The 15,199-nt window shown below is 39.2% G+C and overlaps 1 protein-coding gene and 1 non-coding gene across 2 annotated transcripts; one reads left to right on the forward strand and one right to left on the reverse strand.

The window, feature by feature from the left end:
- Positions 1-249: 249 nt before the first annotated feature.
- On the reverse strand, positions 250-2,373 carry LOC125369931. The gene is made up of 3 exons (XM_048373374.1): positions 2,056-2,373; positions 1,189-2,004; positions 250-588 (listed from the first exon to the last, which is right to left on the reverse strand). Exons 1-3 carry the CDS (start codon positions 2,371-2,373, stop codon positions 250-252), a joined length of 1,473 nt encoding a protein of 490 aa, XP_048229331.1.
- Positions 2,374-11,080: 8,707 nt separating this feature from the next.
- Positions 11,081-11,187, forward strand: LOC125369081. Its single transcript, XR_007214575.1, has one exon. It is a non-coding gene; the product is annotated as a small nucleolar RNA R71 (small nucleolar RNA).
- The last annotated feature ends 4,012 nt before the right edge of the window (positions 11,188-15,199 follow it).

The raw sequence follows: 15,199 nt of genomic DNA on the forward strand, positions 1-15,199 counted from the left end.
TATAGTAGGTATTATGTGCTTTAATACTAGATCACCAGCTCTGATCTTTCCCGGCTTCACTTTTTTATTGAATGCCTTAGCTATCCTCTTCTAATACAACTGCATATGGTATAAAACTCTCATCCTTTTTTCATCGACTAGAGCTAACTACTGGTATATGTACTCAAGCCATTGATACTCTAGTATTTTAGCCTATAATACAATTCTCAAAGACTTCAAAAGCAATCGAAACAACTAGTCCTTATGATTTCATACCATCTTCAAGAGTATTTTGTTCAGGTTCTTGTTGGTTGCTTCTACAGCTCCATTTGACTTAGGATTATATGGAGAAGATCTATGATACTCGATCTTGTATTCTACTAGCAGTTTTGCTGTCTCACCCATGAACTGCACCTCATTATTCGTCACAGCATGATGTGGGACCCCATATTTGCAGATCAGGTTCCTTTCTATAAATCTGGCCATCTGCCTTGCCCCCACATTTGTGAATGACTTAGCTTTAAACCACTTAAAGAAGTAGTCAATCACTACGACTATGGACTTGTGACTATTCGAGGGAGGTTTTATTTCTCCAATGATGTTGATTCCCTAAGCTGCAAAAGGCCATGGAGATGTTAAGTTATGTTGTTCAGTTAGAGGTATACGACTCAGGTCACTGTAAAGCTGGCGCTCATGGCACTTCCTTATTAATGCTATACAATCCTTTTCCATTATTAATCAATAATATCCTTGACGCATGATCTTCCAAGTTAACACTATGTTGTTCATATGAGGCCTGCATACTCCTTTGTGCATTTCTTCCATCAATACTTGAGCTTTTATTTTAGTCACACATCAAAACTATACACCCCGCGCCATCCTTTTATATAGGACTCCCTCATGGATAATGTAATTCCTAGCTTGAATCCACAACGTGTATCTTTTCTTGGCAGTCGCTTCATTTGGATATCCCCTATTCTCTACCAATCTCTTAAGATTATAAAACTAAGGCTTCTCTTCTGATCCCATCTGAACCTGCATTACCTGATACTCTTGATAACAAGGCACACCCGATTTCACAATCACTAAAGGCTTCATCGAAAATTATGAGGGGTTGACCTACATAGACAATAGGGTAGCCAATGCATCCGCCGTCTAATTCTTATCTCGAGGCAAGCGTAGAAAGGAACACTTAGAGAAATTACATACTAAAGTTCTAAGATAGTTGACATACAACTTCAACCTCTCCTCTTTTACTTCCTTTTCCTCGAGAGCTTGTTGGATTACTAGCATGGAGTCCCCGTAGACCATCAATTGCTCAACTCTCGCTACCATGGTTGCTTCTAATCGAAATAAATATGCTTTGTATTCTACCATGTTATTGGTCACTCTAAAGTCCAATCTCTTGGCCATTGGCAGGATTTCTCCTTTTAGCGTGATCAGAACTACTCCTAACCCTGCACCTTTTGCATTTACAGCTCCATCGTAGTACATCTTCCATTTCTGAATCTCAATTGCCCTAAAATTTTCATCAAGTAAGTTTAGATCCCAAGGGTCATCTCCTTTGTTAGCATTCTGAGCTAAAAACTCTACTACAGCCCTACCCTTGACCATCTTCTTGGTGACGTAATCAATGTCAAACTCTATCAAGAATACTAACCATCTAGTCAGCTTTCCTCTAAAGGATGGAGCTTTAAACAAATATTTTAGCAGGTCTATTTTTAAAATTGCCTGAATCCTATAACATTGAAAGTAATGCCTCAACTTTCTTGTAGCCCATATCATTGCTAGACACGTCTTTTTCATGAGGTTATAATTCGACTCATAAGGTAGTAACTTCTTACTTAGATAACAGACAGCATGCTCCACATCATTGGGTCTGCACTGCGCTACCATTTCCCCTATGGCTTCTTCTTCTAAGGCTAGGTATAGAATCAGTGGCTTGCCATCCCTTAACGGCTTTAGTACCGGCGATTTCATCAGATACTCTTTGATTCTGTTGAAGGCCTTTTGACAATGTTCATCCTACATAATGAGTTGATGTTTCCTTAAAAGCTTGAAGATAGGATCACATACCATTATGAGCTTCGAAATGAATCTGTTGATGTATTGCAAGCGTTGCAGAAAACCTTTGGCCTCTCTCTTCATCTTCAGCATTGGCATTTCTTGAATAGCTTTGACTTTGTCCAAATCGATCTTTATGCCTCGCTGATTCACTATATGCCCTAACAACTTCCTTGATGTAACTCTGAATACACTCTTTTTCGAGTTGAGTCTTAGGTGATACCTTCCCACTCGTCCTAAAAACTTATCAAGAGCCTGAAAGTGCCCTTCCCTTGTTTCAGAGTCTATCATCACGTCATCTACATACACATCTACCTCATTGTTCATCATGTCATGAAACAAGGTAGTGGCTGCTTTCTAATAGGTTGCTCCCGTGTTCTTTAGTCCAAAAGACATAACCTTGTAGCAGTATGTTCCCCATTCAGTGATAAACAACGTCTTCAGCTTGTTCATTACTGCCATTATGATCCGATTAAACCTAGAGAACCCATCCGTAAAGAAGTACATTACATTTGAAGTAGCACTATTGACTATTACGTCTATGTGGGGAAGAGAAAAGTCATCCTTAGGACATGCCTTATTCATGTCCTACTAATCCACTCATAATCCAGACCTTACCATCCTTCTTTGGGACTGAAAAAATGTTTGCCAACCATTCAGGGTAGTCTACCACATCAAAGAAATTGGCCTTAACCTGCTTAAGGACCTCTCCTCGTATTTTCTTTGCCCACTCTATCCTTAATCCTATCATCTTTTGTTTAACCAGCTTGATGTGCAGCTGAGTCAGAATATGGTGCTCTACTATTTCCTGTCTAGACCTGGCATGTTGTCATATAACTAAGCAAATACCATTTTTTCTTTTTTTTTCTATTATTCTTTCGAGTTCTTTCCTTTCCTTAGGAGTTATATCGTAAGCTGTCAAAATGTTCCGTGGATTTGCTTCTAGGCCTAAATTAAATGAATCAATTTGTATAGAAAATTGATGTCAAACATGCACATGTCATGATTATCAAAATGCACATTACCATTAGGAAAAGCATCACACAAGTAAGCAAAATCACTCATATCATTAATCTTACAAATGAAAGAAGCATCGTCCTTATAAATGTCGGATGTTATTACATCATCATAAAAGACATGAACAATATTATCTTCTATAAGAGCAGCTAGCTCTTCTTGACTCATTTTCTCCAATAGGGGGGTGAATTCTTTCAACTTCAGCTCCTCTATCTTAGTGGTGGCCTTCTCTCGACTTTCTTAATACTCAGCTCAACCATCCTATCGAAGATCAGGTTCTTAAAGATCTCAAACCCTTGTACCTCAATCCTAGCTACAGTGACAGGTTTAGCCTCCCTAGAGTAAGGCTTGTACTCCTAGATAAATACGTCTTTTAGAGCCTTACTCTTTGGTTTGCCCTCGTCTTCCTCTTCGGAATAACATAATCCATGCCGGGTCTTTTGACCTTTGAAGTTTGGCAGCTCCGCGATACCTTATTGATTCTTTCCCAGCCCCATTCCAAGCATGAAGTTCATCTTTTTGAACATGTTGGCTACTTTAGGATCCATGTAGTCCTCATAGAGAATAGCAACTTGGAATCCAGTAAGGGCATCCAGCTCCTTGACAGCTTCTTGGATGGCCAAGACAATCTTACCACCTCCACGTTAATAGTGACAATCTCGCCTTCATGAGGAAACTTTACCTTCTGATGCATAGTGGAAGGAACCCCTTCTAGGGCATGAAACCATGGCCTTCCCAATAATAGTGCAAAAGTTACTGGGATGTCCAAGACAGTGAACTCCACCCAGAATTCAATAGGACCCGCCTTCATTAGTGCTGAAAATGCTCCTTCCAAATCTCTCTTCATCTCATTATAGGCCCTTATAACCATATATGATGGTTTCAAGTGTTTTGCAGTCATCCCTAGCTTAGGGAGTATGCGAGAAGTTGATGGCTAACCCATCATCCACTATCACACATGGTGTTCTCTTTCCTTTTACCTCTCCTACTATGTAGAGAGCCTTATTGTGGTCTCTTCCATCAAGTGGTAAGTCTTCATCTGAGAAGGTGATCATCTTGGTGGTCTTGTCAGTTAATGCTTTGATCATTTTCTTGGGGGTAGCTGCTGTGCTAATGCTTATACCAGACAAGGCTTGGATTAGAGCCTTTCTATGATCCGATGAGTGCATCATCGACTCTTAGATGTCAGCTATCTTCATCTCTTTCTTCCACTGCTCTAATAACCCGGCATCTCCATTTTCAGGTGCTTGTTTATCTTGCTTCACTTACTGTACTCCAGCTTCCTTACACTTACCCACTTGCTCAGTTTTTTTATTAAAGTCACTGTTTGCTAGATGTCCTTGGCCTTGGTGTCTTTGGCTTCACACTCATCCCTATAGCTTTCCAAATGTCAATAGCCCTATCCGACTTCTTCACCCCTTCTTTCCAAACCTCTAGAAGATAAGGCTCACCAACTGCTTGATCATCATTTGACCCCCAACCACTCGGTATAATATCCTCAATTTGAATGTCGGTTAAAGGAGGCCTCGAACATTAGACCTTGAATTCAAATTTTCCTAAGGCTGCCCTAGCATGTCTTCAAACTCATACCAAGGAAGTTGCTTAACATGCCATTCCCCACAGTCAATCAAGTCTTGAATCTCGTGCTTGACATGGTTGCATTGGTCCGTCACATGCTCGAAAGTCTGGTGATACTCATAGTACTAGCCATTGTGAGGCTTAGTGCTATCCTTTGGTAGTTGGCTCTTGAATTTTCCACTCCATTGTAAATGCCAGAACACCACAGACAGTAGCACTCCCAGCTTGGTGAAGGTTCTTTGTGTGTGGTTTGGTTCTGGTTCTGGCTCGAGTTAGAGTATGTCTTCAAAAACAGTTCATGACCTCCTCTTCACTCAAGTCAGGGTTAATCATGGACACTTGATTTGAGGGTGGTGGGTTACTGTAGTGTGGTAAAGGATTTTTCTCTTGTGCTGGATCGGTCAGGGTCAGTAAATTTTCTAGCATCGATAAGGTCGGGTGCTTGGTGGAATTTACAGTAGGTGTTGGTTTTATATTCGAGTGCGTTAGGGTTAGGTGGGTTCTCAAGGGTACTAGGTTGGAGCATGCCATTTTGAACTAACCTCTCGAAGATTTTAGAAAGAGGTTGCTTGAAGTTGGAGAACTTCCTCGATCGTTGGACAATATTCACATCCAGGGTGCTGCTCCCTCCATCCTGGTAATTTGCCTTTCCATCGGTTCTCACAGTCTTTCTTTTGTCATTTTCGATCTCTTTGACCTGTAGCCTATCATCGTACAAATCTATGAAGGTCATCGGGTTCATCATCTACAACCTTTCAACCCATCCTAGAAGAATATTTCAGACCACCATACGAACTTGGTCCCTTTTAGAGGGCTTGTTCTTCATTTATCTAGCCTTATTCCTTCATATGGTCAAGGAATTAGAGAATGACTCATTTGGCTTTTGCTTGTTGGACATGAGATCCCTAATTGACACTTCCAAATGAGTATTATAATTGTATTGCTTGATAAAGGAATTATATAAATCACACCATTCAGCTTTGGCGGAATTTTTCAGACCATGGTACTAGGTTACAGTCAGTCCTTCAAGGGACAACACAAATAGCTTGACAATTTGGATCCTACATAGCTAAGTAGTTCCAATGATTGTTACATACTATTTTAGATGAACTTTTGGATCACCAGTCCTATTGAACTTGTTCATCTCGGGCATTTGAACTTCATAGGTAGTGTCACGACTTGATTTCTGGGCCCATGACCGGCATTAGAAAATGGGTAGGTTTAAGGCCTCGGAAACCCGTAGTAAGCCTAACTAGACAATAATCTAGTTAATCACATGCATGAATATATATACTACTTGAATAAACCAACAATTCATTCACAAATGACCACACAGTCAAATTAATCCTTCAACTAGATTACTAGAAAATATTTCCATAATTTTTAATAGACCCAAATAAAATGTAAGGTACCAAGTCCACTATTGCGGAGGGTCTATAATTTCAAATAACTCGAAATACAAAAGTTAGGATTTAATTACAATAAGCCCGAAGGGGAAAGGAAGTCGGGCAACCAAGAGAGGTCGGCGGAGAACCTAGCTGTCACCTGAAAAATTTAAAATTGAGACTATCAGTCTTGAAAGTGAGTTAAAATCATATACTCTGACTTAAAGCAACCGTAAATATAAAATAATTATTTAATAGAACTGAATATCTTAAAATAACAATGCATGTCATATCATAATTTAAAAGGACATGTAATTTTAACACACAAGGGATGAGTACTTCAACATAACCCTAAATCTCTAATTCTTGCAATCTTTCAGCTCTCTTATTCCAATAAGACTGGCACCTAGAGAGCCGAAAGGCTACTAGAATTATAGATTTAGGGTTCTGCTGAAGTACTGGTCCCGTGTGTGTTAAATACGCATGTCATTTTAAATTATGATATGACACATATTGTTATTTTAAGATATTCAGTTCTATTAAATAATTATTTTATTTTTATGGTTGCTTTAAGTCAGAGTATATGATTTTAACTCAATATTGAGACTAACAGTCTAAATTTTAAATTTTTTGGGTGACAGCTAGGTTCTCCATCGACTTCTTTGGCAACCCAACTTCCTTTCCCCTTCAGCCTTATTGTAATTAAATCCTAACTTTTATATTTGGATTTATTCAGAATTCTAGACCCTCTACAGTAGTGGATTGGTACTTTACATTTTATTTGGGTTTGTTAAAAATTATGGAATTTTTTTTAGTAATCTAGTTGAAGGATTAATTTGATTGTGTGGTGATTTGTGAATAAATTGTTGGTTTATTTAAGTAGTATATATTCATGCATGCAATTAACTGCACAGGGTCCTTAAGTCCAGTCTGGTCACTTAGTTACCAATATAGCTGGCGCCCAGAGAGCAACGCTCGATTAAGGACCTTTCTCCAACAAAATAGACTTCCATAGGCCCAAAGAGCTGTGCTCGACTAGGGCATATCACTAAACCTGACTCTTATTTCCACATGTGCGCACACAGTCCTGATGTAGTCCGTCAGGTAGCATGTTCTATTGTTGCCTCATCCTGAGCCACAAAACATTATCATGCAACATGATACTTAACAATCGGTAGTAATAGCAGTATAGTGAAATAATGCAATTTTATAAAATTAATAATATTTAAACAACATGAACAGTAACGATACTAATAATAATAATAATATTAATAATAATGATAATAATTGAGATGATAATAAATGTAATGGCTCAAATAGTAATAGTAATAAGAACAGTAATAATAACAATATTAATAATATTACTAGTAATGAAAATAAAGATAAATTTAAGAATACTTATGCTACTAAAATAACCATAATAATTATTCATTTAAGAATTTCATTTAAATGCATATATGACACAGGGAGTAGAATATATGATTCTAACTCACTGTTTTGCGAAGTTCCGTTGTCTGCTCCTACGCCTCGGGTGGAGCTGGCTGGACTGACAGATTATCTGTTCACGAAAATAATAAAGTTAATAAAATATTCATAGTTTTTTCTAGGCCTAGACTCCTAGATTAGACTGCCTAAAGAAATTTTGACTCAAAAATTCGGTAGAACCTCCCTTAAAATATGAACGTCTAACCCCCGTATAACGGGTCCAGAACCTGCTAAAAATACACTTCAAATATTTCACAATTATTTGTCAAGAGCGGGCCACCAAAACTGCATTACTTTTTCCGACTCCGTAACACAATCAAATCACAATACAATAATTAACAATCTGGCAAAATAATATTACTTCATGATCCAACACAGATATTTTCCTCGCATTTTAATTTAATTAATTACAACCTCAATTTACACAACAAAATCATAATTTTCACTATAATTAATCTATAGCATTTCTAGAGTCAACTACTAATTAATTAAATTATTTAATCACTTACTAATAGCTAAGAAATAATGCACCAAACATTTTCTAAGATTCTAAAATAATTTTTATGGTCCAAATAAAATTATACCGAGCTGAAGTGTTAGGTAAACCAAATACAAAATCTAGAGTAATCCTTTTCCATTTCCATTCTGGTATGGGAAGCGGCTGTAGTAACCTGATGGCTTCTAGTGCTCCAACCTGCTGACACGTCAAGCACTTGGAAACAAATTCCACCACATCCCTTTTTATCCCGTTCCACCAATAATTGATTTTCAAATCATAAAACATCTTGGTAGAACCTGGGTGGACACTATAAGCTGTATAGTGAGCCTCTTCTAAAATCTCCTTTCTGAGATTATCTACATCCGGAACACACAGTCTAGTGCCCATCCTGAGAGTACCGTCATCGGAAACATAAAATCACTAGCTCGACCCTACTGCACTTCTTTCCATGATTTTTCTTAACTATGAGTCTTGATTCTGAGCTAACTTCATTCAATCAACAAGCACAGACCTAATCCTGAAATGCACCAACAATGCTCCCGACTCTAATACCTCCATCTATAACCCTTGGTCGTATAACTCCTGCAAACCCGATGCCCTCTTCTCAACCTCGTACAGGAAGTCCAAAGGGTCCCCTGATACCCCATCAAACTCCATAGGTCTTAACTTAGTATATTCAAACATGGGGACCTCATCGGGACTCCCGATACCGGATCTACTCCTGCGGCTCCTTGAATCCTGAGCAGCCTATTGCTGTTGAAAAACTAACAACTATTCTAAAGCCCTCTGCATCCCAGTTATGCCAGCTTCAACTAGGACTCCACCAGCACTGAGTGCCTCTTGAGCCTCGCCCTAATCTGGCTGGGCTACTACTCGAGGCCTTCCTCGCCTCGTAGTATCACAGGCTGGCGCTAGTGAAGCCGATTGGGTGGAAACCTCATCTCTTGCTCGATTTCCTAAGTACATTCCTCGATTGAATGCCCCTCTAGTAGATATGACACATGCCCACCAGCTTCCGCCTGGTTCATCGTCGAACCACACATCTACTAGATGGTTCCTGCTCTGATACCATTATTTATTTATTTATAAATAAATAAATAATGGTATCAGAGCAGGACCCCTCTAGTAGATGTGTGGTTTGAGGATAAACTAGGTAGAAGTTAGTGGGCATGTGACAGCCTAGCCTAGAGAAGTGGTCCGATAAGGGCGGAAAGTGGACGTCGGGGCAAGGATTGGATGCCTAGACAAGAAGCGACTTTTGGTAGGCTCTTAGGATGGTAGCACTCTAAGGTATGGGAATACATGAATGAATCGAATTGCACATCAAAACGAGGCGGGGAATGGTTGATAGCATATATGTAAAGAGTTGGAACTAATCACATAAAGCACCTTTTGATTGTTTGGCTGCGGAGTTATAGGAACTCCAAAGTTAAATGTACTTGGTTTGGGGAAATTTCAGGATGGGTGACCTCTTGGGAAGTTCTCGAATCCATCAAAGGGATAAAATCGTGAGGCCAGTAGGGGCCAAAGCGGACAATATCTCATGTGATATGGTTTTGGGTCGTTATAGGGAGCTTCTTTTCACCTGTCAAAACCAGCTCTTCGAAATCATAGGTAGGTTCCAGATCTTTGATTTCGTGCATGCTTTGCATCTTGTCAAGTCTAGAGCTCAAGCCACTTACAACTTCATTGGTTGTAAGTGTGGTTTCCCTCTTAGCCTGGTCTAGCATAAATTTATCAAAGTTCTAAAAATTCTAGGGCACTCCCCTCCTAGTGGCGTCCTTAGTATTGACATTAGCAGCGACAGTGGCAGTTTTGGCGGCAACTATAGCCGGTTCAATAGCAATAGGGGGATTAGCTGGTGCAATAGGAGTAGTAGATGGGGCTTGATTTGCAGCCATCCTAGCCAAAAGTTGTTTGAGCTTATCCTAAGTCCTTCAGCTTCCTCTTATTGCTCAATATCTCCTTCAAGAATTTCACGTACTTTGGCATCTGCAAAATAGCCTCAACAAAAGGAATGTTAATGCGCAGTTGTTTAAAAATGTCTAGAAACTTACCAAACTGCTGGTTAACCTTTTCGAGCAGGTATGGGATAGGTGGTTGGTACTCTCTCACAGGACTCTTCTTCTTATCCTCAACTCTCACATGCTTTATCTCCTCAGCCTCTGCCTCCTTCCTGACAGGGTCATCCTGCACAGCAACATGATCATCATCAGCTACAGGTAAAGAACTAGATAACTACTTACTTGATCACAAGGTGATAGCCTTGCAGTGCTCCCTCGGGTTAGACTCTGTTGTGCTGGGGAGCATCCCTGGTTGTCTCTTAATTAACATCTTAGAAATCTGGCCTATCTGGTTCTCCAAATTCTGAATGGAGGCCTGCTCATTCCTAAGTGCACTGTGCGTCTGCTGGAACCTATTGTCAGTAGAGGACACAAATTTCATCACCAACTCCTCGACATTGGGCTTCTTCTCCTGAGGTGGAGGAGTTAGGATGGACCAGCCTGCTGCTGGGGCTGTTGCTGATGCAATCTCTGGAAACCTGGTGGTCCTTAGGCATTATTATTCCTACAACTGAAGTTGGGATGATTGCACCAACCTAGGTTGTATGTGTTGTTGTAGGGATTGTTCTGCTATCTAAGTGCATTACCCATATAGTCTACCAATTCAAGGTCAGCAGAAATAATAGAGGATGGAGAAGGAGAAGAAGTGGAAGGTAAAGCAAACATAGCTCCCGCATTACAGTTTGCATCGTAGCACGGGCCACCATAGAACTCACAGCTTTATCTGTGCTGCATGAATCGGCATCTGGAGTTGGTCTATTTTCTTGGACAAGAGCTCCACCTGAGCTTCCAAGGCTGCTGTAGAATCTAACTGGTTGACCACTCCCTGCTTAACTAGCTGACTCCTAGAGGATTGCCACTAGTAGTTGTTCATGGCCATCTCCTATATCAGATTTTGCGCTTGCTCCGACGTCTTACTGTTCAGGGCCCCACCTGCTGTAGCATCTACCATCTGCCTAGTAGCAAGGTTCAAACCACTATAGAAAGTCTAAACCTGTGTCTATATTGGGAAACCATGGTGCGGGTCAAATTGAAGCAAGTCCTTATACCTCTCCTAGGCATCATACATGTTTTTGTCATCGAACTGCACAAAAGAATATATGTCATTTCTCAGTTTAGCAGTTTTAGTAGGAGGAAAGTACTTATATAAGAACTTCTCAACCAAAGAACTCCATGTCATAATAGTGTTGGCTGGGAGTGAATGTAACCATCTCTTCGCTCGGTCACTCAAAGAAAATGGAAAAAGCCTCAACCGAATGACATCATTAGTCGTTCCATTTATCTTGAAAGTATCACAAATTTCCAAGAAATTGGCTATATAAGCGTTTGGGTCCTCGCTCGGTAGTCCCCCAAATTGTACACTATTCTACACCATTTGTATCACGTTCGGCTTTATCTTGAAGTTATTGGCTACCACAGGTGGTCGCACTATACTCGTCTATGTCCTTGCAAGAAAAGGTCTAGCAAACTCGTACATTGTCCTATTTTCATCTACAGCCTGGTTGTTTTTGTTGTCTCCCATCTCTGCTGGTCTATTCATGGGGGCTTCAATCTCTATCCACGCCTCCTCTTCTTCTTGCATACGCTTCCTCAAAAGACGGAGGGATCGCTCTAGTTCAGGAAGAGGGTCTACAGGAGTAGGATTAGAGCTCCTGGTCATAAACTACTTGAAATTAAGAGGCAGCAACCAAAGAACACAGAAATGAATAAAAGAATAAAGAATCAAAAGACAGAAAATAAAAATGTCTAGAGTAACACAAACACAAATTTACTCTAGTTCACGCAAAGATTTCCCCGACAACGGTGCCAAAAACTTGATGAACTTGTCTATGCAGCTACAATCTAAAGCAGTGAACCTATCAATGCAGACTAACACTAATGGCGAGTATCAAGGTCGTATTCTCGGGAAAGGGTGAGCCTAGAACTACTCCAGCGTCTTATATTATCTAACCTTAACTAATAGTGAAGAAGTTACTAATCTATGACTAGGTGCAAGTTAAATGATTAATTAAATGCCAATCAATCTCTAAAGGTTTAATGAAACAATCAAGGAAAGAAAGCAAACCCAAGGGGGACCTAAGCTAATTGGATTTTAAGAAAGGTAGAAATTAGATTGATTACTAATTATGATTACCCGTGAGCGGATTCTAAATTGAATTCGAGTTCCCTCTCGAGAATAAAGCTGCTCATGCTAATGAATAAAATAAAATAAAGAACAAATGCAGAAGATAAAATTTGAAACATGTACACCCTTCTTCTTCAAATTAGACGAATAGTCTTTAATCTCCAAATCTGAATAATGAACCTCGAATTACCTCTTAAATGCCTCAAAACCACTCTTGATCTTCAATGTGATGCTTGAACCACTAAAATTCGTCCTTCAATGTGTGAAATTGTCTCCTAAAGTTGAGCATCGAAGTCTGGAAAGAGATGGTTTATGTGCGTATTTGAGATCTAAGGTCAGAAAATGCCGAACCCCTTAAAACAAAGCGAAATAGCCTATATAATTATTTCAGCACGGACCGTGATCAAGCCTGTGTTGGTCAGCACGAGCCGAGTCCAGGCCGTGCTCAACCTCCGAGTCCAAAATCAATCCTTTGCTCCTTGACCATGGCCTCGCCGGTGCTGAGCCACCACGGGCTGTGCTGGAGACCGTAGTGGCCTCGAAAATCGTGCTGAAAAGTCATATTTGAAGATCAAAGGCTAATGATTCAGCATGGCTAGAGTCCAAGTCGTGCTCAACCTTGAAATGCGAGCCTTTGTCCAATTTTGATGAATTCCAGTCTGTATTCGCACGTATCGCCCTCAACCACTGATAATGTTCATCGATGATCACCTGAAACATGAAAGGAACTAAAACATAGGTGATACTAGCATAAAACAAGATAAATATGCAAAATCTCAGATTTCATAATAGCTTTTGCAATAAGAGCTTACTCTTTCTCAGCTTGTTCTAGCATATAGTTATCTAGATTCCAGAGGTGCTCACCATGTGCTTCCACATCATGAGTAACAATTGCAGGGGTACTAGCATCCTTTTAGTTAGTTTGTTTTTCAAAAATCTCAGCCAAAGCTTGTTGGAATTCCTCTCGGATCATAATCCTTAGGTCGGCTATGATTGCAATCTTGATAGCATCAATGTCTTACTTGCAGGCTATCGCTGTTTCAACTTTTGAAGTGCTACTTCTTGGGCTTTTGTCTTGATTGCTAGTGAAATAGGCCCTCTTGATATCCAGTCTTGTCTTATCCAAACTAAGGATGATAACCTAAAATGGCTTGAAAACAAAGACTCAGTATGATGCATGAGATGCATGGTATGTGATGCTGGCTAAACACGACTAGCAATCTACAGGCAAATGCACCTATCGCATGTAATCTAGCTATGGCAAGTATCAATGTCGTAATGCACAGGAACTGAGAAGCTACTACTACTATGCTATTCCTATTATATAACCGATCAAAAGGTGGTGAAGATCATTAACTAAAAATGATTGAAAATGCAAATAAAAACTAAATTTTAACAAAGAGAATGAAAGTTTGGAAAAGACAATGAGATAAGTTAACCCAATTGAGGATCCCTTTAGCTAGTCGGCTTAAGAATAATAAAATATGAATTGATTGATTAAGAATTATGATCTATGGATAATTTCTTAAATGAATTGGCCACTCTCTCGAGTTAACCAATTCCTAATCCTAAGGATCTAAAGTTGGAATCTCTTCCTAACAATTGATTTTGAATAACATTAATCTTTAAATTATCGCTAATAAGAATGTCTAGTTCTTATTCCAGTAAGTTATTAGACTTATCTCTAATATGTAAATCACTTAATCACACAAGCAGTTGTCCAAACTCAATTGAATCAGTCAATTACAAAGGAGTTCTCAAATAGATTTGACAATAAAGAAGAAACAATAGATCTTATTATACTTGAATAGAAACTACAATCTTAAATCAATAATCTAATCAGTTAAGCATAAAACAAGCCTAGCATATCTAAAGATCACCCCCAAATGGGTTTAATAAGATTAGTTACACATGTTCATCATTAAACTAATATAAGAATCAAATACAAAGTAAACAAGAATGGAAAAGAACATGAACACCCTTTTCTCAAATGATGGAAATGTTATCCCCTCTTGAATAACTCTGAATCCAATCTCTGCAGCTCAAGATCTCCTTCTTCTTTCCTTTGAATCTTCAATCTAATCCTCAAAAACAGCTATCTGGATGATGTTGAAGTGGAATTCGTCTTTGTTTTCCTCTTCTTGATCGTTTGGAAGGTTGCTCTCAAAGTCTGGCTTAAATACCTCAAAATTATATCTCTCTAGTATCCCTAGAAAATCGCTTTCTCTTTCCTTTCCTTTTCTTTTAAATCAGGTTTCGGAATCCAACACGGCTTGGATTTGGGCCGTGCTAGATCCATGCCATGTTGAGCTAAAATTATACATTTGGCCTTCTTTAGCACGACTTGGATTTGGGTCGTGCTCCTCAGCACGGGCATGTTCCTAGGCCGTGTCAATCTCGGAAATCATGTTGCAAATTTTTTCTTCTCGCTATGGGTAAGGAATTTCAGCATGCCCTCTGACCCTAACCGTGGTCCTCAGCATGCCGTGTCAATTTTTTCTTCCCGATTTTGGTCCAATTTCTCTCTAACTTTGATGATGTACCTAGGAAAACACCTAAGACATAAAGGAAATTAAAATAGGATGATTCTAATACAAAAACATATAATTTGCCCTAAAAACAACTCAAGATCAAGCATGCAAACATGTCTATTATCAAGGATATCAAATCACCCCACACTTAAGCTTTTGCTTGTCCTCAAGCAATCAACAGTTTAGATCATAACCATGCAATCAACCCTCCTTAATATTCATGCATTGGATTACAATTAAGCAACATTCAATCTATCCCAAATTAAAACTCAACCAAAAACTAAACTAGTAATCTAAACAAGAGTAATTATCATGTTAGTGTATAAAGAAATTGACTCACATATTCAACATCAAATATTCAATAAACCATATGCCTCACAAGGGATCACTCTATGCATTCGCTGTTTAAAAGGTAATCATCAATCCCTCGAAACAATTATATTCAACTTACTTACCATAGGCTTGCTCAAAAT

Source organism: Ricinus communis, chromosome 1, assembly GCF_019578655.1.
Source record: "Ricinus communis isolate WT05 ecotype wild-type chromosome 1, ASM1957865v1, whole genome shotgun sequence".
NCBI lineage: Eukaryota > Viridiplantae > Streptophyta > Magnoliopsida > Malpighiales > Euphorbiaceae > Ricinus > Ricinus communis.